The sequence below is a fragment of the Acinonyx jubatus genome, chromosome D1 (genome assembly GCF_027475565.1).
Source record: "Acinonyx jubatus isolate Ajub_Pintada_27869175 chromosome D1, VMU_Ajub_asm_v1.0, whole genome shotgun sequence".
In the NCBI taxonomy this organism is placed as follows: Eukaryota; Metazoa; Chordata; class Mammalia; order Carnivora; family Felidae; genus Acinonyx; species Acinonyx jubatus.
Genome location: NC_069390.1, coordinates 5,448,924 through 5,472,873, shown reverse-complemented (window position 1 = coordinate 5,472,873; position 23,950 = coordinate 5,448,924). Strand labels below are relative to the sequence as shown.

The window sequence follows — 23,950 nt, the reverse complement described above, 5'->3', positions numbered from 1 at the left end:
TGTTTTCCAGAGTGGCTGCACCAGTTTACATTCCCACCAGCAGTCAAAATAGATCCTCTCTCTCCACATCCTCGCCAACATCTGTTGTTGCCTGAGGTGTTAATGTTAGCCATTCTGACAGGTGTGAGGTGGTATTTCATTGTGGTTTTGATTTGTATTTCCCTGATAATGAGTAATGTTGAGCATTTTTTTCATATGTCAGTTGGCCATCTGGATGTCCTCTTTGGAGAAGTGTCTATTCATGTCTTTTGCCCATTTCTTCACTGGATTATCTGTTTTTTGGGTGTTGAGTTTGATAAGTTTTGTATAGATTTTGGATACTAACCCTTCATCTGTCATTTGCAAATACCTTGTCCCATTCCGTCGGTTGCCTTTTAGTTTCGCTGATTGTTTCCTTCGCTGTGCAGAAGCTTTTTATTTTGATGAGGTCCCAGTAGTTCATTTTTGCTTTTGTTTCCCTTGCCTCCGGAGACATGTGGAGTAAGAAGTTGCTGTGTCCAAGATCAGAGAGGTTTTTGCCTGCTTTCTCCTCAAGGGTTTTGATGGCTTCCTGTCTTACATTTAGGTCTTTTATTCATTTCGAGTTTATTTTTGTGTCTGGTGTAAGAAAGTGGTCCAGATTCATTCTTCTGCATGTCGCCATCCAGTTTTCCCAGCGCCACTTGCTGAAGAGACTGCCTTTATTCCATTGGACATTCTTTCCTGCTTTGTCAAAGATTAGTTGGCCATACGTTTGTGGGTCCATTTCTGGGTTCTCTGTTCTGTTCCATGGATCTGAGTGTCCTTGTGCGAGTACCATACTGTCTTGATGATTACAGCTTGAAGTCCAGTAGCTGAATTATTTCTTAGCCACACTCACCTGTGTGAAGCTGGATTGACTAAACTTCTCATTCTCACTCTGCTCTTCCCTTTGCCTCTAGACTTTTCTTAATTAACTGAGTTTTGTTTCCCAAATTGTGAGCTTCTTGAAAATAGCAGCCCTCTTCTATTTCTTTCTGTTGTGTCTTAGTACTCAGCCTTCAGTAAGCACTCAAGACGTGTAAGTCCTAGTACAAAGACCATGGGACACACAGGCTCGGAATTCCCATTAGGGTGATGGTGGGAAAAGAGCTTTTCAGGTCCTTCTCCTGATTGTTTACTCTGTCTTAGGAACTTTCCTCCACTGCCGAACAGGCTTCCTAAGAAGTCTAATGAAGGATGAATTATAATTATTAAATAATATCGATTTCATTGGTTAATTCCATTCCTCTTGGCAGTATGAAGTTCAAACATAATTATCATATTTCTCACCTGGGTTTCTCTCATTACAGTCCAACAATACAAGAAAATTATAATAATAGATGCCAAATAATTCATATTAGGGTGATTTTTAAAAAATTTTTTTAATGTTTATTTTTGAGAGAGAGAGACAGCGCACGCGGGACGGGCAGAGAGAGCAGGAGACACAGCATCTGAAATAAGCTCCAGGCTCCGAGCTGTTAGCACAGAGCCTGATGTGGGGCTCAAACTCATGAACCATGAGATAATGACCCGAGCCGAAGTTGGACGCTTAATGGACTGAGCCATCCAAGTGCCCCTCAGATTAGGATGACTTAATTCTTATTGTCTAGTAGGTATAAATAAGGATTACTTTTTTTTTTTATAATGATTATTGCTAAAGCCCCTGATATTTGGAGCGACACAGGCAAAGATGTATGAATGTTGCTTAAGCCTTTTATTTTTGTTGATCATTCCTCTTCTCTCCAAGTCTACTTACAGCCTTCTGCTCTAGTCTTGACTGTCTTGATATCCAGAAACTTATTCTTAAGCACATTGCTACTCTTTTCTTCTGTTCACATTTGAGCATCCCTTCAAGCTCTCTGTACCCAGAAATCAAGAACAGAACCCACTCTGTTGTTTAGAGCAGAGGCTTCTCCCAAATTACACCTTCTAGAAATGACCATATTAAATTGCTGGCAGTGACGGGTGGAGAGAATGAAGTTGTTGGATTTCATAAAATTTTATCCCTAGGATTAGATATTTGGTGTGAGGAGATTTAGAGATGGTGGAATCAGAAGAGAGCTTCTGAAAGGGATGGACTTAGAAAGCTTATTAGAAGCATACTACTTGGGATGATAAGAAAATCTTATTTGATGTTTAATGCTATTTGAGAAGAGGCATATGAAGTATGATTTGTCTCTAGCCACATAGACCATTCTTTTTGGAAAAGATAGTTGGTTTCTCAGTCCAATGTTGATTCATGTTCAAAACCATAATTGCTAATATTTTTTGAGCATGTACTAGCTATTTTTTATTTCACTTAATCCTCCTACAGTCCTGTGCAATGACTTCTGTTAATTAAGCAGCTCATATATAGCGAGAGGCTCAACCATGAGCCTGATTTGAACCCTGGAAACCTGGTCCAAACCCTAGCACTACTCTATACGGCCTCTTTTTTTTTTTTTTTTTTTTTTTAAATTTCTTAAAATGTCTATATACTTTTGAGAGAGAGACAGAGAGAGACACAGTACAAACGGGGGGGCTGGGGGGCAGAGAAAGAAGGAGACAAAGAATCCGAAGCAGGCTCCAGGCTCTGAGCCATCAGCACAGAGCCTGACGTGGGGCTTGAACCCATGAACTGTGAGATTATGACCTGACCCAAAGTTGGGCACTTAAACAACTGAGTCACCCGGGTGCCCCAGCCTCTTGCTTTTTTTTTTTTTTTTTTTAAGTTTGTTTATTTTTGAGAGAAAGAGTGCATGAGAGTGTGCTAGCAGGGGAGGGGCAGAGAGAGGGAGAGAAAGAATCCCAAGCAGGCTCTGTGCTGTCAGCATAGAACCTGATGCCGGTCTTGATCCCACAATGTGAGATCATGACCTGAGCCAAAACCAAGAGTCAGTTGCTCAACCAACTGAGACACCCAGGCACCCATAGCCTCTTTTTATGTATAGGGCACTTCACAGTTTATAGAATAGTAGTACATTTGTTCTCATATAAACTTCACAAGCATCTTGTGCATCAGGTGAAATTTTTGACATTTTCACCTGATGAAAAGGCATCTTAGGGAATTTGAAGCTCAGTGTGGTGGTACTTATACCCAGGCCCATACCCGCTTCTTAGTTCAGTTTCTTTGTTCTCACTATGAATTGCTAAAGATAGTAAATAATAGAGTCATATCTGAAGGTGAATTTGTTAAGAATTTTAACTTGGCTGAGGGTGATTGGTAGTGTTCTAGATGTGATACTTAAGCCTAGAGAAATTTAGCAAAGACGTGATTGTTAACTGGCACTATTGGCTTCCCTTGGTAGCTTGAGTATAACTGCCTTGTTAAATATTTTGTTGTTGTTGGACTTTTTAATGATGGGGTCAGTTTACCACTCTTTATTAATGTTCCTAGGTAGATTCAGGAGTGGAGACATAGTTTTCTCTGCTTTAACTTCAGTTGGCACAGATGGGTGACTGAAAGCTTAGAAGGAAAGAAGTCTTGCCAGGATTATAATGTAGTCATGACAGTGGGATAGGGGAGGAGTAAATGATTTATGGGGGACAGTTTAAAAAATCAGCTCTTTTGCCAATTCCTTCTAGAGCTTCTACTTCTAGATATGAAATTTGATGATCCTTTTTTTTTAAGTTTATCTTTGAAAGAGAGAGAAAGTGTGAGTGGGGGAAGGGTAGAGAGAGGAGGAGAGAGGATCCCAAGCTGGCTCCATGCTTTCAGCACAGAGCCTGATGAGGGGTTCTAACTCACGAACACTGAGATCATGGCCTATGACGAAATCAAGAGTTGGACACTCAACCCCCTGAGCCACTCAGTTGCTCATCGTGATCCCGTTAAATCTCTAGATTGACCTTTGTCTGTGAATCAAAACCTTGATCATCGCTCCACAAAGGGACATAGAGGAAAGCATCCTGATGAGAGCAATGTAGCAAGGCTGGAAATAGGTGCATTTATATAATCTGGCTTCCAGTGACTTTTTGCTGTCTCGCTAAACTCACTGAAAGATTCAGAAGATGTATGTGTGGCACATTTCATTGCTTGTGTTATTTACTGAGCAAATGTCTAGAGTTAGTGTTTTTCAGAACAAGCTGTCCTTTAAGGTCTGCAGCACCTTTTTCAATGACAGGCAGAAAGATCACTTACTTCCCCTTTAGATTTAAGATTTAACTTTGAGGGGTGTTTTCTTTTTCTATAAATTGTTGTTGCCTGACAGACATACTAACCTTTACCTTTTAGGAGCTGCTGTGGCATGACTTGCACCACATATTATACTAATGTCTTTCTGTTGCACCAGTTACATCAGTTACAGAAGATGTGAAAAAACTAGGCATTATCTCTGTTTCTGTGTTCTGGGTGTCTGTTGCTATAGAAACACATCAGGCAGTAAACAGATGTGTTCAGGGAGTATTTGAATCTCAGTGGATATTATTGGCTAATGAAAATAAAGTTAAAAAATTGGTCGAGTTGAGGGAGAAATTGAGTATTTCTGAGTTCATTATTGTTTCCATTTTTGGTAGGTGATATTTTTTTGTAGCATGTGGGTAATTTAAAGATTATTTCCTACTAACTGGGTCTTCTAAAATTCCCTTGTTTTTTGTTCTAGGAGGTAAATAATTGGAAGAAGCAAACTTTTTACATTTTGGGGGGAGGATTATGGTTTCACTTAGACTAATTTTTAAATGTCAGATAGTGGAAGTGATAAGTTTAAAAATTGTTCTGGGGCTACAAAAAGGAGGTGAAGGTTTGAAAGAGTGGGACAGAAGGTAGAGTGAGGAATTACACATCTTTACGAGGCTACTTGTGGATAAGGTAATTGTACATTTGCATGTTGCTAGAAAGTGTAATATTGCTGATACTTCTTTTGCCAGTATCCAAGGAAAAGAGTGTATGTATATTAGAAGAAAGCCTTTGAGGGAATAAAAATATGCTTTTGGTGTAATATTTGAACTCAGATTATTTTTCTTCAGGATGTTCTTCAGATGCCTTACCTTCATCCTGAATTTCAGAGGATGATTTTGCTACAGTTGTAGCCACACTTTTTTCCTTTGCAGAATTGTGGCAGTATCATGGTTAAATCTGCAGCAAGCACACTGAACAGTTGATTATATTAAATGGTATGTAGAAAAGCAGGCAGTGTTGGTGGAAGGGATCCAACACTTTAACTCATTTCTCAGCCAGTTGGTTTTGTGGAGGGCATATTTGTGGTCAGGGTAAGTGTATGCTGACTCTTTCAGAGAATTTTAGGATCATTCTGTATATGTAGTAGGTATTTGACACTAGTTTTGAGAGAACTTTCAAGAGAAAATTCACTTTGTGTTGTATATTCCTCTTCCCTTTGAGCATTCTGCCTTCTCAGCTGCCTGTTTGGTTTTTTTTTTTTTTTTTTTTTTTTTCCCTAAACCAAGAGAGACTTAGCTGCAAATAAGCTTCTTGCCAAATTCTATAGATAATGTCTTCCTTTTATGGATTACTCTTTTTGTTGGAATTAACTGTGATCTACTAAAGTCTTTCATATATAGAAAGTGTTCTGTGTGCCGTTGATCTCTGCAGAAGTTGATCTAAGTTAGCCCAGAAAATACTTGGAGGCTGACCTAGCTGAATTTCAACAAAAGAAATGCAAGCTTTTTCAGCCATGCCAGTTGATCAGTACTCATTCTTTGAAATGTACTAAAGCAGTTATGTTAAAATGTGTTCTTCCTTAATCCTTATGCTCAAGCCTCTTAATATTTTGGGGGCAGTAAGTGTTACATAGATCAAAAGATAAAAACTTGGGCACTGTGTTCAGTCACTGTAAGGCAGTGATTCCTACAACTTTTGTACTACCTTAGGATGTTCCCATTAATATCCCCCATTAAGTGAGGTGTAATGAAATTTTCACATGTTCTAAATAAAGATTATAACCTTTTATTTATTTTTTATTTTTTTAATGTTTTTATTTATTTTTGAGACAGAGAGAGACAGAGCATGAGCAGGGGAGGGGCAGAAAGAGGGAAACACAGAATCTGAAGCAGGCTCCAGGCTCCAAGCTGTCAGCACAGAGTCCGACGCAGGGCTCAAACTCACAGACCATGAGATCATGACCTGAGCTGAAGTCGGACACTTAACCGACTGAGCTACCCAGGTGCCCCATAACGTTTTATTTTTGAAAAATGCTCACGGTCTATCTATAGGTTATTAATGAGATACTGAGAAATCCAGTAGTATGAGAGGGAAGCCCATAAAAGTCTGAAGAGGTCACTGCCATAGAGGAGCAACATAGAGTCTATTTATATCCATTGTCCTTGGAACTTCGTAGGTATTTAGTAAAGCTGTACTCAATGAATAAACATTTCCTCTTATATTAGTTCTTATGTGGAGCCTTAACCAACCCTTCTATGCTAGTTGTTCTTCCTCCTGAGCTTTAATAACATTTGTATCTATCTGTTTGACTACAAACCATGGTGAAATGTAATACTGTAATTCATTTACATGTCTGTCTCCCTCTACTGGCCAACAGCTTCTTGAGGACTAGAACTGTGCCTTTTTCTTTGTATGCAGGGCATCTGGCTATTACTTCATATTCAGTGTGTGTTTTATGAGTGAATAACTATTCAAACAATAAATTTTTATAGCACACACACACATGCACATGGGAGGGGTATAGACCACAATCTATATGTACAGTGTGTGACCTTGGGGTAATGTTGAGTTTTCAAAAGCATGGAATAAAGAAAATCAGAACAACACTTTAAAGTTCAATTGATTTTGGGGATGTGTATGTTGTTCATATGTTTGTGGGGGTGTTGGGGAGAGAATGAGAGCCTGAGCATGTTTCTTCTTTTTGAAGTGTATATCAATGCATACTAAGGCTATCAAGTGGCGATTTGGTATATGTTGCAAAGATTCAGATTTATTTAGTCCATATAAATTTATAAAAATATGCCCTCAAACTTTTTTTTTAATAGCAGTATCATGATGTGAGACATGAAAATCTAGTTACTACTGTACTTCCTATATCATCACAAGCACAGGCTCTGTAATTAAAATTTTTCTCTCAGGTAGTGGGATAAGATAGGTCAGAATTGTAGAGAAAATAATGGGTCCTGTCCCTGTGCTGCCATTTTGTACCGGAAAAAAAGAATGTTTGAGAAAATAGGAGATGAAATTAATCTTGGTAAAAAATATTGGCAATTTCATCTTTATAGAAAGTGTGTAATGTCACTTTGAGTACAAATTTAGAGAGTGAGAACAAGTTTAATAGTATACACAATACATGTGCTAAGTTCAAAGCACTCTATGATATAAAATGGTCTCTGGTTAAGAATAGTATTATTTTTCAGCGAGAATAGCTAAATGACCAGTAACATAATTTGTCAAGTAAAAACTAGAATTAGAAATCAGGAATCGTTGGGGCAACTGCCTGGCTCATTCGGTAGAGCATGTGAATCTTTTTTTTTTTTTTTAAGTTATTTATTTTGAGAGAAAGTGTGAGCAGGAGAGGGGCAGAGAGAGATGAAAGAGAGAGACTCACTCCCAAGCAGGCTCTACACTGAGAGCGCAGAGGGGCTTGAACTCACTAATTGTGAGACTGTGACCTGAGCTGAAATTGAGAGTTGGGCGCTTAACCTTCTGAGCCACCCAGGAGCCCTGCATGTGAGTCTTAAATCTCAGGGCTGTAGATTCAAGCCCCACGTTGGGTGTAGAGATTGATTAAAAATAAAATATCTTAGAAAGAAGGGAAGGTAGGTAAACAGTGGCAGAGCTAGAAAAGTAGCATCCCTTAGCAAATACCAGAAATCTCCTACCCTGGGGAAGAATCTTTGCTAACCTCCTATCTACAAAGCACAGTGTTCTAATTTAAAGAAAATCTCCTTTGTTGCCATCACCTCTCACCACTTCTCCTTTCTCTGCCAGAGCCATTTCAGCTGTATGGAGTCTCCTTCCTTTGCTAGTTTCTTCCATCTGCCTCAAGCTACTGGTCTGGCTGAAGTTTCATTCCAAACCAGTGTCAGCATAGAGCAGTAGTTAAGACCATTGGCCTAGAAACAAAGTATCAGGGTTCAGATACCATCCACACCAATTTTACTAGCTTTGTAACTTGGGGAAGTTACTTCTGTCCTTCGTTTTCTTTGTAAAGTGGAGAGGATAATAATCTTACAGGGATGTTGTTTGCCTTATGGCAGTAGCCTTTCTGGGTGTCATTAATAAGAACTGCCTTTTTGTGGGGCGCCTAGGTGGCTCAGTTGGTTAAGTGTCCGACTTCGACTCAGGTCATGATTTCATGGTTTGTAAGTTCGAGCCCCATGTTGGGCTCTATGCTGACAGCTCAGAGCCTGGAGCCTGCTCTGGATTCTGTGTCTCCCTCTCTCTCTGCCTCTCTCCCACGTGTGCTCGCTCTCTCTCAAAAATAAAATATAAAAAAAAATAAAACATAAATAAAAACTGCCTTTTCATACTTTATACAGCTTATTCCTTCTCTGATTTCTTTTGTGCCCTTTGGGGATGAGAATTGCCTAAGCTCTCCAGAAAGAACTACTAACATCTGGTTGATTGAGATATGTGAAAGTTTGTTTAATATGGGAGAGGGAGTTGTGGGAAGATGGGAAGAAGATGTGGAAGTCCCTAGGAGAGCTACCCTGCCAACCGCCAGCAGGTCTCCCTGGTCAGGGCAGAGGAAGCCGGATCTGAAAAAATATTCTTTGAATAAGGACAGACAGATCCGGGGGACTGGTATGCAGCAGATTTTCCACACTGTATAATACAGGAGCAAGACTGAGGTCTCAGCTGGAACCAGATTGCAGAGGACTTTATTTTAGAACACAAAGGGAAACACCAAGGGAAAATTAGATCTAAAGAAGTTAAATGATTTACTTAAGATTGCAGAGCAAAGTAGTAGTAGTAGAATGACACTATGTAAGTTCTCCCTTTAGACACTTGCGCTTTCTTGTTTTTCTGTTACCCAAAAAAGTTAATGTAGGTCAGTTTTACGTGTCTTTTTCATTTGTAAAATAATGCCATCCTATTTCCTGACCCTCACAGGGTGATTATCTTAGGTAAGAAAACTACTAGAGGGGTGCCTTAGTGGCTCAGTCGGTTAAGTGACCTGCTGACTCTGGGTTTTGGCTCAGGTTATGATCCCATGTTTCATGAGTTCAGGCCCTGCGTCGGTCTCTGTGCTGAGCAGAGCCTGGTTGGGATTTTCTCTCTCTCCCTCTGTCTCTGCCTCTGCCCCTGCCCCTGCCCCACTCTTTTTCTTTTTCAAAATAAATACTGCAAAAAAAAGAAAAGAAGAAAAACTATTTGATACAAAAATTGATATGATACATAATTGTACATTGGTTCTCAGAGAGTGGTTTTTGGTATATTACATGATTCTTTAAAATTGTGGTAAAATAGGGGCGCCTGGGTGGCTCAGTCGGTTAAGCGTCCGACTTCAGTCAGGTCACGATCTCGCAGTCCGTGAGTTCGAGCCCCGCGTCAGGCTCTGGGCTGATGGCTCGGAGCCTGGAGCCTGTTTCCGATTCTGTGTCTCCCTCTCTCTCTGCCCCTCCCCCGTTCATGCTCTGTCTCTCTCTGTCCTAAAAAAAAATAAATAAAATTGTGGTAAAATATATATAACATAAAATTTGCCGCTTTAACTATTAAAAAAAATTTATGTCTATTTTTGAGAGAGTGAGCAAGTGAGTGGGGGAGGGACAGAGAGAGAGGGAGACACAGAATCCAAAGCGGGCTCCAGGCTCTGAGCTGTCAGCACAGAGCTTGACTCGGGGCATAAGCCCAGGAACTCGGAGATTATGACATGAGCCAATGTTGGAGGCTGATCCGACTGAGCCACCCAGGCACCCCTAACTACTTTTTAAATGTTTGTTTATTTTTATGTCTCTCTCAAAAATAAGTAAACATTAAAAAAATTTTTTAGGGGCGCCTAGGTGGCGCAGTCGGTTAAGCGTCCGACTTCAGCCAGGTCACGATCTCATGGTCCGTGAGTTCGAGCCCCGCGTCTTCGAGCCCCGCGTCGGGCTCTGGGCTGATGGCTCAGAGCCTGGAGCCTGTTTCCGATTCTGTGTCTCCCTCTCTCTCTGCCCCTCCCCCGTTCATGCTCTGTCTCTCTCTGTCCCAAAAATAAATAAAAAACGTTGAAAAAAAATTAAAAAAAAAATTTTTTTTAAATAAATGTTTATTTTTAAAAGAGAGTGCAAATGGGGGAGGGGCAGAGAGACAGGGGGACAGAGGATCTGAAGTGGGCTCTGTGCTGACAGCAGAGGGCCTGGTGCAGGCCTCGAACTCACGAACTGTGAGATCATAACCTGAGCTACCCAGACGCCCTGCCCCCATTTTAACTATTTTTAAGTGTACAGTTCAGTGGCATTAATTACATTCACAGTTTTGTGCAACTATCATCAGTATTTATTTCCAAAACTTTGTCATTACCCCAAATAGAAACTCTAACCATACAGCAGTAACTCCCCATTCTTCCTCTCCCCCCAGCCCTTGATAACTTCTAATCTGCTTTCTGTCTTTGTGAATTTGCCTGTTCTAGGTACCTCATATAAGTGGGATCCTACAATATTTATCCTTTTGAATCAGGTCTATTTCGCAGAGCATAATGTCTTCAAGATTCATTCAAGGTGCAACAATGTATCAGAACTCCATTCCTCTTATTGCTGAATAATATTCCATTGTATCTATATACCACATTCCATTTGTTTATCTGTCAGTGGACATTTGGGATTGTTTGTGCCTTCTGACTATTATGAATAGTGCTGTTATGAATATTAGTGTAAAAATATCTGTTTGAGTCCCTGCTTTCAGTCTTTTGGGTATGTACCTAAAAGTGGAATTACTGGATCATATGGTAATTCTGCATTTAATTTTTTGAACAGCTGCCCCACTGTTTTCCACACAGGCTTCACCATATTATGTTCCTATCAGCAATGCATAAGGGTTCCAGTTTCTCTGTTTCCTTGCTAACACTTGTCATCTTGAGTGTTGTTTTTTTTTTTGTTTTTTTTTTTTGTTTTGTTTTTTGAGAATAACACATCCTAATGGTGAAACTTCATTGTGGTTTTGATTTGCATTTCCCTGACGACTAGTGATGCTGAGCATCTTTTCGTGTGCATATTGGTCATTTGTATATCTTCTTTGGAGAAATGTTTAAGTCCTTTCCCAATTTTTTTTTAATGTTTATTTTTCAGAGAGAGAGAGAGAGAGAGACAGAGGAAGGGGGAGGGAGGAGCAGGGGAGGGACAGAGAGAGAAGGAGACACAGAATCTGAAGCAGGCTCCAGGCTCTGAGCTGTCAGCATAGAACCAAGCTCAGGGCTTGAACCCGTGAACTGCAAAACCATGTCCTGAGCTGAAGTTAGATGCTTAGCTGACTGAGCCACCAGGCACCCCAGTCCTTTGCCCATTTTTAAATTGAGTTATTTTGTTGTTGAGTTGTAAGAATTCTTTATATATTCTAGATATTAATTCCTTATCAGATACAGGATTTGCAAATATTTTCTCCCATTCTGTAGTTTGTCTTTTTGCTCTGTTGATAGTATCCTTTGCACAAAAGTTTCTTTTTTTAAAGATTTTATTTTAAAGTAATCTCAGCACCCTGTATGGGGCTCGAATTTACAGCCCTGAGATCAAGAGTTTCATGTTCTACCAGCTGAGCCGGCCAGGTGCCCCTGCACAAAAGTTTTTAATTTTGATGAAGTCTAGTATGTCTGGTTTTTTCCTTTACTTTTGGTGTCATGTCCAAGAAATCCAAGGTTGTGAAGATGTTCCCTGCATTTTTTTCTAAAAATGTTACAGTTTTAACTCTTTTTTTGTTTTGTTTTTATTTATTATTACTTTTTTAACACTTTATTTATTTTTAAAAGACAGCGTGAGTGGGGTTGGGCAGAGAGGCAGAGGGAGACAGAGGATACAAAGTGGGCTCCGCACTGACAGCAGCAAGCCCAATGCAGGACTCGAACTCACTAACCCCGAGATCATGACCTGAGCCAAAGTCAGATGCTCACCTGACTGAGCCACCCAGGTGCCCCTATATAGTTTTAACTCTTATGGTTAGGTTTTTGATCCATTTTGAGTTAATTTTTGTATATGGTGTTAGATAAGGGCCCAGCTTTATTATTTTTTTAATGTTTATTTTTGAGAAAGTAAGAGAGACAGAGCATGAGTGGGAGAAGGGCAGAGAGAGAGGGAGACACAGAATCCAAAGCCGGCTCCAGACTCTGAGCTGTCAGCACAGAGCTCAGCGCAGGGCTCAAACCTCCCTGCGAGATCATGGACTGCCAGATCATGACCTGAGTAGAAGTCAGACGCTTAACCGTCACAGCCACCCAGGAGCCCACCCCTCCCTGCATCATTTGTTGAAAATGTATTTAATCTGCTAGTTGCTACCATATTGGACAGCACAGATGTAGATGATCATACCATTTTTGTCCTCTACCCTGTTAACGTGGTGAATTATATCTGTAGATGGGAGTGGAAATTCTTAGAACTAACAAACTGTTTTTGCATTCCTGGAACATCATGGTAGTTCATTAAATACTTAACTTTTTTTTAGTCACTTGTCTATGCTCCCTTTCATATAAAATCAACCTAAATGGCTATGGCAATTATTTAGAAAACAAATTGTGCTTTATCAGAAACGTTATTAAGCAGTGTGTCTTGAATGGGTCTACATCAAACCTTATTCTCATATTATCAAACTACATTGCTTTATTTAAACATATACATGTATTACCCCTTTCTTAACCTTTTTTCTCTTACCGATTGCCAGTCATTTTTTATTGAAATACAATTTCTGTGCTATACAAGTCACCCTTTTAAAGTGTACAATTCAGTGGTTTTTAATATATTCACAAAGTTGTGCAGACATTACCACTATCTAATTCCAGAACATTTTCATTACCTCAAAAAAACCCAAAAGTCATTAGCAGTTAGTCCCCATCTCTTTTCCCTCCAGCCCCTGGCAGTCACTAATCTACTTTGTCTCTATAGATTTACTTATTCTGGACCTTTCATATGAATGTTATCATATAATATGTAGTCTTTTGTGACCGGCTTTTTTCACTGAGCATTGTTTTTAAAGCTCGTTATGTGTTGTAGCGTGTATCAGTATTTCACTCCCTTTTATTGCTAAACAATATTCCATTGTGTGAATATACTATATTTATCCGTTCTCCAGTTGATGGACCTTTGAATTGTTTCTGCCTTTTGGCTATAATGAATAATGTTGTTATGAATGTTTGTGGGCATATGTTTTCATTCTCTTGGGTAGGTACCTAGGAATGGAATTGCTGGGTCATATGGTAACTCTGTTTAACCATTTGAAGAACTGCCAGACTTTTTCCAAGGGGGTCGTGCTAGTCTGCATTTCCGCCAACTGTGTATGAGGGTTTTACTTTATTCACATTCTCACCAGCGCTTTAGTTATCCAGCTGGTAGGTACAAGGTAGTATCTCATTGTAGCTTTGATTTACATTGTCTTAATGACTAATAATGAACTCATGACTAATGATACTTCATGTGCTTACTGGCCAGTTATATATATTTGAGAGATAATTATTCAAACCCTTTTCCTGTTTTTTAATTTTTGTCTTTTTATTATTAAGTTGTAAGAGTTCTTTATATATTCTAGATATCCATCTAGATACAGATATGTATTCAGGATACTTATGAGATACATGATTTGCAAATATATTCTCCTATTCTGTAATTTGATTTTATTTTTCTTGATAGTGTTTTTTGAAGCACAAAAAGTATTAATTTTGAGGAAGTTCAGTCAGTTTTGTTGTTCAGTTATTTTGATGTTATATCCAAGAAGCTATTGCCTAATCCAAATTCATGAATATTTACACATTTTCTGAAGACTTAGTTTTAGCCATTACATTTTAAGTCTTTGATCCATTTTTTTAAGTTCTTTAACTTCCCCTTCCTTCCTTTTTTCTTTTTCTTTTTTCTTTTCTTTTTCTTTCTCTTTCTCTCTTTCTCTTTCTCTCCTTCCTTCATTCCTTTCCTTCCTTTCCTTCCTTCCTTCTTCCCTTCCCTTCCATTTCTTTCCCTTCCTTCCTTCTTCCCTTCCGTTGCCTTCCCTTCCATTCCCTTCCTTCTTCCCTTCCCTTCCTTCTTCCCTTCCTTCCTTCTTCCCTTCCCTTCCTTATTCTCTTCCTTTCCTTCTTCCCTTCTCTTCCTTTTCTTTCCTCCCTTCCTTCCTTCCTTCCTTCCTTCCTTCCCTTCCTTCCTTCCCTTCCTTCCTTCCTTCCCTCCCCCTCCCCCTTCCATAGGCTTCATGCCCAGCATGGAGCCCAGTGCAGGGCTTGAGCTCACCACTGTGAGATCAAGACCTGAGCCAAGAGAGTGAGACATTTAATTCACTGAACCACCTTGTATGTCTTTTTCGTGCCTAATCGCCTTGGCTAGAACCTCTAATGCAGTGTTGAATAGAAGTGGAGAGCAGACATCCATGTCTTGTTGCTGATCTTAGGGAGAAAGTTCTCAGTCTTTTACCGTTAAGTGTGATATTAGCTGTGGGGTTTTGGTAGATGCCCTTTATTAGCTGAAGGAAGTTACCTTCTGTTCCTAATTTGCTGAATGTCTTTTATCATGAAAGGGTGCTGAATTTTGTCAAAGAGGATCACATCATTTTTGTCCTTCTTTCTATTACATTACTTTTGTAATAAAAATATTAAAGAAGTTAGGTATTGAAAGAAAGATGGTATGGGGAACATGAAAACCTTTCACTAAAAGTTAACAAATATGAACTGTTGTCTTCCACTGTTTCTTTTTTATGCACACTTTTTATTTTTTTTTATTTAAAAAAAAATTTTTTTTTTCAACGTTTATTTATTTTTGGGACAGAGAGAGACAGAGCATGAACGGGGGAGGGGCAGAGAGAGAGGGAGACACAGAATCGGAAACAGGCTCCAGGCTCCGAGCCATCAGCCCAGAGCCTGACGCGGGGCTCGAACTCACGGACCGCGAGATTGTGACCTGGCTGAAATCGGCTGCTTAACCGACTGCGCCACCCAGGCGCCCCTATGCACACTTTTTATTTTAATGTTTATTTAAAAAAAATTTTTTTTAATGTTTATTTATTTCTGAGACAGAGACAGAGCATGAGCGGGGGAGGGGCAGAGAGAGAGGGAGACACAGAATCCGAAGCAGACTCAGGCTCTGAGCTGTCAACACAGAGCCTGATGCGGGGCTCAAACTCACAAACTGTGAGATCATGACCTGAGCTGAAGTCGGTCGCTCAACCGAGTGAGCCACCCAGGTGCCCCTTTAATGTTTATTTTTGAAGGGGAGAGAGAGGCAGACAGAGCATGAGCAGGGAAGGGGCAGAGAGAGAGGGAGGCACAATACAGAATCCAAAGTAGGCTCCAGGCTCTGAGCTGTCAGCACAGAGCCTGTCTACGGGCTCAAATTCGCATAATTTCATGTGCTGAGTTTTTTTGTTTTTTTGGTTTTTTTTGAGAGAAAGACAGAATCTTAGGCTCCACACTCAGTGGGGAGCCCACTGCAGGGCTTGATCCCATGACTGAAATCATGACCTGAGCCGAAATCAAGAATTGGATGTTTAACTGACTGAGGCACCTGGGCACCCCACATGTACTGATTTTTAAACTTAGCATTTTATAAGCACTTTTCAGTGTTATTTGTTGTAATAAATGTGTTAATGGTCACATATTCACTAGAGTATATGTTAGTCTTGGATGGCTTAGCTGTTTTCCTATAGGACAAGTCTGGTTTTATCTGACCTTTAAAAATGATTTCTCTTTCTCACCTCGTTCCACTCCCCAGATATCTAAGAGAGGCAGATGGTTGCTGGCATTAGGGAATTCTCTGCTGTTTTACTTTTTTTTAATTTTTACTCTCTGTAAAAATTCTCTGCTGTTTTACTCTCTGCTGTCTTACTCTGCTCTGCTGTTTTACTTTTTTTTTTATTTAAAAAATTTTTTTTCTTAACGTTTATTTATTATTGAGAGACAGAGAGAGATAGAGCACGAGCATGGGAGGGGCAGAGAGAGGAGACGCAGAATCCGAAGCAGGCTCCAGGCTCCGAGCTGTCGGCACAGAGCCCGATGCGAGGCTCAAACTCACAAACCGCCAGATCATGACCTGAGCGGAAGTTGGATGCTCAACCGACTGAGCCACCCAGGCGCCCTGCTGTTTTACTTTTTAAGTGTGTTGCATAAAGACATCTTAAGACAGTGCCCTTTCCATCATTCTTTTTTTTACTACATGTTTAGAAAAGAGAATGCTGAAAGTTTCTATATAATGATTGATACCTGTTTGCATCTAGTCTTGCCTCATTATCTTTTTTTCACCTAATCATCTAGGGAAATGATTGTGTAATATTTATATCCATTGAGCTTGACTTAACCTGTCGGTAATTGAGTTAATCTAAATATTCCATTTATGTAGCCATTTATATCATTTAATGTAGTTAATTACAACTTGACTGAGAGTGGTGAGTGTTAGGGCGTCTAGGTGGCTCAGTTGGTTGAGCATCTGACTTCAGTTCAGGTCATGGTCTCACAGTTCCTGAATCGAGCCCCATGTCAGGCTCTGCACTGTTAGCTTCGGAGCCTCTGTCTCCCTCCCTGTCTCTGCCCCTCCTTTGCTCGTGAGTTCACACGTGCGCTCTCTCTCTCTCTCTGTCTCAAAAATAAGAGTGGTGAATATTTTTAAGGCAGTTTTAAAATTCTTTTTATTATTTGAATCCTGGAAAACATGAGTTTGCTATATAGTTTGGTCATCTAAATAGAATAAACAGTGATTGGTTATTCATGACTACAGCTCACTATTGACCCTGGAAAGTACAAATTGCTTTTGAGTGAAAATGTGGTTGGAATAGATTTCAGTGTTCAGTTTGTACCTGCTATTTATTGTGACACCGAGTTCAGTGAGGGCTGGCATCTATGGGAGGCCAGTAACTTCCTCTGGGTTGCCTAAATTGCCTTCATGAAAAGCACCTAGAATAAAAAAAGCACAGCATGCTGGTAAACCATTTTGAATTATTTGGTAATGTTGGTGGGCTGGAGGGGATTGGTGGTTGCTTTCCTTAGCATTAAAGTGGCCTTGCCTTTTGGGTTTCACCTGTAGCAAATTGTGTTATTGCCTACTGATTTCCAGGCTTATTACAAGGACTGACTATGTTTTTATAGCACTAAGAAATTTGCTATAGATGTTTACTTTCACCAGGATTTACATTAAGACAAGGAATAGACAGAAAAACAGCAAACACCATTCTTGGCAGTGTTAAAACTGATACAAATAATTTTTGCATTATTGCTGACTTCCCATTTACAACACTCAAAAAGAAAAGAATCCAAATTCATTTTTCTCTTGTCTTTTACGTGGCTTGGCTAGAGCAGATTTCCCTATATCCTTATATTCTCTATATTGAAAGTGTAAATGAAAGGAGTCTTCTTGTATATTGGAAGGAAGAAGCATATAAAAATAAAGGAAGGATGGGGGAACTTCTGGCCACCATGTTAGAAATTTTGGGATAATCAGGGTGATTATGTCCTCCTTACTGAAGAAGAATCAGTAATGGTAGACCCAGGAAAAGTTGAAATTTGAAAATATGACTGGAATTTTTTTTTTACAAGTATATTAGAACTTACAGTGCAAATTAGTGCTTTCTAAATTTTGCAGGGGAGAAGGGGAAACTACATTAATTCTGATTGTATTGTCTTTGTTCTATGATACTTGGAATTCATATTTTGGACTTCTCTTCAAAGACACATAAATGAAGTACAGTAAGGAGGGGAGCTGAGGAGGGGCACCTGGGTGGCTCAGTCAGTTAAGCATCCCACTTTGGCTCAGGTCATGATCTCACAGCTTGAGTCCCGCCCCCGCATAAGGCTCTCTGCTGACAGCCTGGAGCCTGCTTCAGGTTCTGTGTCTCCCTCTCTCTCTGTGCCCCTCCCCTGCTTGCACTCTCTCTCAAAAATAAATAAACATGAAAAAAATTAAAAAAAAAAAAGAGGGGAGGGGAACTGAAGATATCTTATATGGAAGTAAACTCATGCAGTTCCTGTGCCCAAGAAGCTACTGTTGATAGCCAGTATTGATGACACTTGGCTAGGGGCTGTGCTGCCATCATGGGCAACTTTGCCAAGGCCACTTTTTTTTTTTTTTTTTTTTTAATGTTTATTTTCGAGAGAGAGCATGTGTGAGCGGGAAAGGGGCAGAGAGAGAGGGGGACAGAGGATCCGAAGCAGGCTCTGGGCTGACAGCAGCAAGCCCGATGTAGGACGCCAACTCAGGAACCACAAGATCATGACCTGAGCTGAAGTTGGATGCTTAACCAACTGAGCCACCAGGCACCCAGCCAAGGCCACTTTTGATGCCATTTCCAAGATAAGACCTACAGCTGTCTCAACCCTGACTTCTGGAAAGAGACTGTGTTCACCAAGTCTCCCTATCAGGAATTCACTGACATCTTGTAAAAGATACCCACACCAGTCTCCGTGCAGAGGACCCAGGCTTCAGCTGTGGCCACCACATAGTTTCATAGAAGAAAAATAAAGTTGATGAGTTTGAGCCCAGCGTCAGGCTCTCTGCTGTCAGAGCAGAGCGCACTTCTGATCTGTCTGGCTCTCTCTCTCTGCCTCTCCCCTGCTTGCATTCTCTCAGAAATAAAAAACGTTAAAACAAAAAATTTAAGGGGCACCTGGGTAGCTCAGTCAGTTAAGCATCCAGCTTCGGCTCAGGTCATGATCTCACAGTTCATGTGGGTTTGTGCCCCATGTCAGGCTCTGTGCTGTCAACTCAGTGCCTGGAGCCTGCTTTGGATTCTGTGTCTCCCTCTCTCTCTGTCCCTCCCCTGCTCAAGCTCTGTCTCTCTCTCTCAAAAGTAAATAATACACATTAAAAAAAAATTTTTTTTAATTAATTTAAAAAGGTGGGAGAGTACCTGGGTGGTTTGGTCAGTCAGTTAAGTATCTGACTCTTGATTTCTGCTCAGGTCTCAGGGTTTGTGGATTTGAACCCCAAGCCCCTGGCATTGGACTCTGCATTGACAGCAGGGAGCCTGCTTGGGATTTTCTCTCTGCCCCTCCCCTGCACTCCCGTGAGTGTGTGTTTTCCTTGCCCCCCCCCCTCTTTCTCAAAATAAATAAACTTCAAAAGTTTAAAAAAAAAAACAAAACTTGTGTCAGAAACTGTCAGTGAAGGGTCACCTGAGTGGCTCAGTCGGTTAAGTGTCTGACTTTTGGTTGCGGCTCAGGTCATGGTCTCACAGCTCATGAATCGGGCTCTGTGCTGACATTGTGGAGCCCACTTGGGATTCTCTGTCTCCCCACCCCACCCCACCCCCGCCCCTTCCCAGGTTGCTCTATCTGTCTCAAAAGAAATAAAAACAAAAAAAAAAATGTCAGTGAAAATAACCCCCTCTATCAAGGTACCTAAAAATATTTTGAGCAGTGATGGTATTATTGAAATAAGTGAAGCTTACCAAAATTAGGTCTTCTTTTGGCCTTTGAGCTGGGACTTATGGCAGCAAAGGTGGTAGGTAAAAGTATTATAAAGTTTTTGCCAAATATGGAAAAGATACCAGGTATCCCTCAGTATTTCTACCATACTATTGGTATGCTGAATCTAGCTCTGCTCCAGTGTGTAACAGTCATTCTTACTTTCTTTAATTTTATTTCTTATGACTCGTTTCTGCCCCTTCACTGACTGACCCCCATTCCCCAGGAGACCTTCCCCTAATATCTAACTTTAAATTCCAAGTTTGGTTGTTCTTAGTACCTCCTAGGGTAGGGCTACTTTATTAACCTTTGCCCTTACCACTTCCATACCAGTTGTCCTATGTGTATGTATGCAAGAAATTTCAGCAAAATTGGACACTAGCTAAATATACTAGAATGTGTTGCAGCATAAGCAACGTTATCAGTTTTTTAAAAATAGAGCTTATGAGCTATAATTCATATACTGTAAAACTCACCAGTTTAAGTGTATATAATTCATTGGGTTTTTAGTATAGTCACAAGAGTTGTACAAATATCACCACTTGCTAATTCCAGAATATTTTCATGACTCTTGAAAGAAACCCATACCATTAATAGTCACTTCCTACTGCTCTCCCCAGCCCCTGGCAACTATTAATCTGCTTTCTATCTGTATGGGTTTGCCTATTCTGGACATTTCATGTAAATAAAATTCTATAATCTGTGATGATGTGCTCTGTTGTGCTTGACTTCTTTCACTTAGCATAATATTTTCAGTATTCTTCCATGCTGTAGCTACATACCAGTATTTCATTCATTTTTATGGCCAAATATTATTCCATTGTGTAAATATACCACATTTTTTAATCCATTCATCAATCCGTTGACATTTGGGTTAATGCTGCTATGAACACCTGTGTACAAGTTTTTGTGTGGACATAGGATTTTAATTCTTTTGGATATGTACCTAGGAGTAGAATTACTGCGTCACAAGATGACTCCATATTTAATTTTTTGAGGAACTGCTAAACTGTTTTCCATGGCTGCACCGTTTTACATTCCCACCAGCCGTATATGAGGGTTCTAGTTTCTCTAGATTCTCACCATCATTTGTTATTGTCCACCTTTTGATAGTAGCCATCCTAGTGGGTGTGAAGTGGTATCTCATGGTGGTTTTGATTTTCATTTCCCCTAATGACTAATGATATTGAGTATCTTTTCCTGTGTTCTTTGGCCATTTATATGTTTTCTTTTTCTAATTTATTTATTTAATTAATCCCTATACCCACCATGGGCCTTGAACTCATGACACCGAGATCAAGAGTTGCATGCTCTTCCAGCTGAGTCACCCAGGCACCCTTGTATATTTTCTGTGGGGAGATATCCTTAAAGCTAAATATTGATGGTCTGCTATTTGGAATACTAAACTGTTTAGATTAACTTCTTTTATCTGATGTAAAGGAGTTTTTGTTTCATTAATTCAAATGTTTTAGCCTATTCTTGAAGATTGTTTTAGAAAACTAATGTAGATACAGCTTTCCCCTATGAAAACATTGTATTTTGTATCCTGACCTAAAATATCTATATACAGGGGCGCCTGGGTGGCTCAGTCGGTTGGGCGGCCGACTTCGGCTCAGGTCATGATCTCGCGGTCCGTGAGCTCGAGCTCCACATCGGGCTTTGTGCTGACAGCTCAGAGCCTGGAGCCTGTTTCGGATTCTGTGTCTCCCTCTCTCTGACCTCCCTCATTCGTGCTCTGTCTCTCTCTCTATCTCAAAGATAAATAAACATTAAAAAAAAATTAAAAAATATATATTTATATACATATTGTCTCCAGTCTTTATTGGACTGTGAACACAATTTGGTCATATTTCTTTTTTTTTTTTTTTAATGTTTATTTATTCTTGAGAGGCAGAGACAGAGTGTGAGTGGGGGAGAGGCAGAGAAGGAGACACAGAATCTGAAGCAGGATCCAGGCTCTGAGCTGTCAGCACAGAGCCCGATGTGGGGCTTGAACTCACAAACCATGAGATCATGACCTGAGCCAAAGTCGGACACTTAACTGACTGAGCCACCCAGGCGCCCCGGTCATATTTCTATTGTAAATTTATATCTCTAGGTCCAAAGAGTTAGCAGAGGTAGAATTCACAAGTAGGGAACCAGTGGCCCATCAAAATTTTGTTATATTCTGTACATTCTGAGGACATTACCTGACCTTTAGTTGAGAGAAAGGTTTATAAGGCAAGGAAAATTGATGTTTCAGGTGTTATACCTGAAGTTGAAAGTACATAAAGTTGAAGCGTACATATGTTTGTGAGTACTTTTAGATAAGCATGAAAAAGTACATGATTTGATCCTTCTGTCCCTCTCTCCCCCAGCGTGGTACCATGCGACGACGCTATGAAGATGATGGCATTTCAGATGATGAAATTGAAGGGAAAAGAACTTTTGACTTGGAAGAGAAGCTCCACACCAACAAATATAATGCAAATTTTGTTACTTTTATGGAAGGAAAAGGTCAGTATCATTTTGGTTCCAGGGACCTGCAGTCCCTTGGTGTAGGAAGTTGTAGACTCTGGGAACCATGGGCTCAGTATCTGTGCAGCTAAAATATTGCCTATTGATGCTGTGATGCTGTTTATTTTATCTTATTACACAATGCCATTCTTACACATGCACGTGCCCACACACACACACACGCACACACACACCCACACACCCTCATTTCCCTAGTTCTCCCACCTTGGGAGTCATTCTCTGTGACACAAGAAGAAAAGTGTTTTATTAGGGCCAGGAACATTGTTGGAATTTTTCCCTGAAGCCCTCTTCCTTCTCCTATCCCTTGTTTTAGGTTTAATTTAGAATAGTACACTAAAAACTTTTTTTTTTTAATGTTTATTTATTTTTAAGAGAGAACACATGCAGGAGGGGCAGAGAGAAGGGGGAGAGAGAGAATCCCAAGCAGGCTCTGCCCTGTCAGTGCAGAGCCTGATGCAGGGTTCAATCCCAAGAACTGTGAGATCATGACCTGAGCTGAAGTCGGACACTTGACTGACTGAGCCACCTAGGCACCCCAGTAAAAACTCTTCTATGCATGTACCTCTCCCCACAACCACAACAGAGGTGGGATTCCATGTGTACTATGCAGCTTTGCTCCTTGGCAAACTGACAAGGATGTCATGGTATATACTCTAGTGGACAGTAGTAAATTTTTTGGCTGTGAAGAGACAGGGTGATGATAATTTCTGCTTAGGGTTTATGAGATGACTCATTAATAGTACTACCCTCTGTTGGTTAAATTCTGAATTTACTGTGGAAATACAGACTTAGAAAACACCTTGAACCCTGCCTCTCAGTGTGAGTTTCCTATATCCTGAGGGATGCTTTTTTTTTCCTCCCCTAATATTTATTTTTGAGAGAGAGAGAGACAGAGCACGAGCAGGGGAGAGGCAGAGAGAGAGGGAGACACAGAATCCGAAGCAGGCTCCAGGATCTGAGCTGTCAGCACAGAGCCCGATGTGGGGCTCGAACTCACAAACTGTGAGATCATGACCTGAGCTGGAGTCAGAGGCTGAACCAGCTGAGCCACCCAGGTGCCCCAATGAAGGATGCTTCTTTTGCGTGTATTGTCTCACAGAGCAAAACTATTTACACAGAAACAGCAAATACCATCTCCACCTTAATACTTAGGATCTATTTTATGGTCTTTTTATCTTTTTCCGGCTATACCTCTTGCCTTTCTAACAGTTGTTTTCTTATGGTGACAGATTTTAATGTAGAGTATATTCAGCGGGGTGGCTTAAGAGACCCTCTGATTTTCAAGAATTCGGATGGACTTGGAATAAAGTAAGTGTTCTCGGCCTGATTGGATATAGTTGTGAAATGGCCATATTACACCAGGGCTATAGACAATGCAGTATTGATAACCCAAAGCAGTAGATAATTAAAAATAATCCCCCATATAGTTTTAAAACCATGTATTTTTCTTCTTTTGTTACAAAAACAACTCATGGTTGTTAATAATTAAATGAAAAAATATAGGTGAGCTAAAAAGAAAATAAATCTCTTAAAAATCTATTACCCTGGGATAATAATCACTTGTTAACATTTTGTTATATGTTCTTTTTTATTATGTATATGTGAATATATAATCATATTTAAAATATGTCATTAAATCTAAATATGAATATGAATATTTATGTGTCTTAACTTAGGAGTTTTTAGTACGTTAATGAAGAACTCACACTGATTAGAGAAGGTGTGCTTCCATTTATACTTACAAGTGTTTGTTTCATAGGATGCCAGATCCAGACTTCACTGTGAATGATGTCAAAATGTGTGTGGGTAAGTAGTAATATGTGTGGCCGTTGCGCCTATGAGGCAAAGATTTAAGATTGGGATTGATTTCTAAATTTCTGACTGAAATTTAAGGCTTAGGAACGTTGAAGTACACATTTGATTGAAGTATATGCCTCTTGATAAAAACTACCATTTCATTGGCCACTGAGAATTTTCACAGAAAGAGTTACAAAAGTTGC

General features: G+C 40.0%; 1 protein-coding gene across 5 annotated transcripts in view; it reads left to right on the top strand.

Moving 5' to 3' along the window:
* The window catches only part of KDM2A (lysine demethylase 2A), a 113,458-nt gene that overhangs the window by 42,621 nt on the left and 46,887 nt on the right, over positions 1 to 23,950 (top strand). For all 5 annotated transcript variants that reach the window (XM_053202864.1, XM_027045507.2, XM_015067955.3 and 2 more), the window contains 3 exons: positions 21,791 to 21,929; positions 23,180 to 23,258; positions 23,710 to 23,756. In XM_053202864.1, the coding sequence (XP_053058839.1) occupies positions 21,791 to 21,929; positions 23,180 to 23,258; positions 23,710 to 23,756 (265 nt within the window). The remainder of the gene's footprint in view (positions 1 to 21,790; positions 21,930 to 23,179; positions 23,259 to 23,709; positions 23,757 to 23,950) is intronic.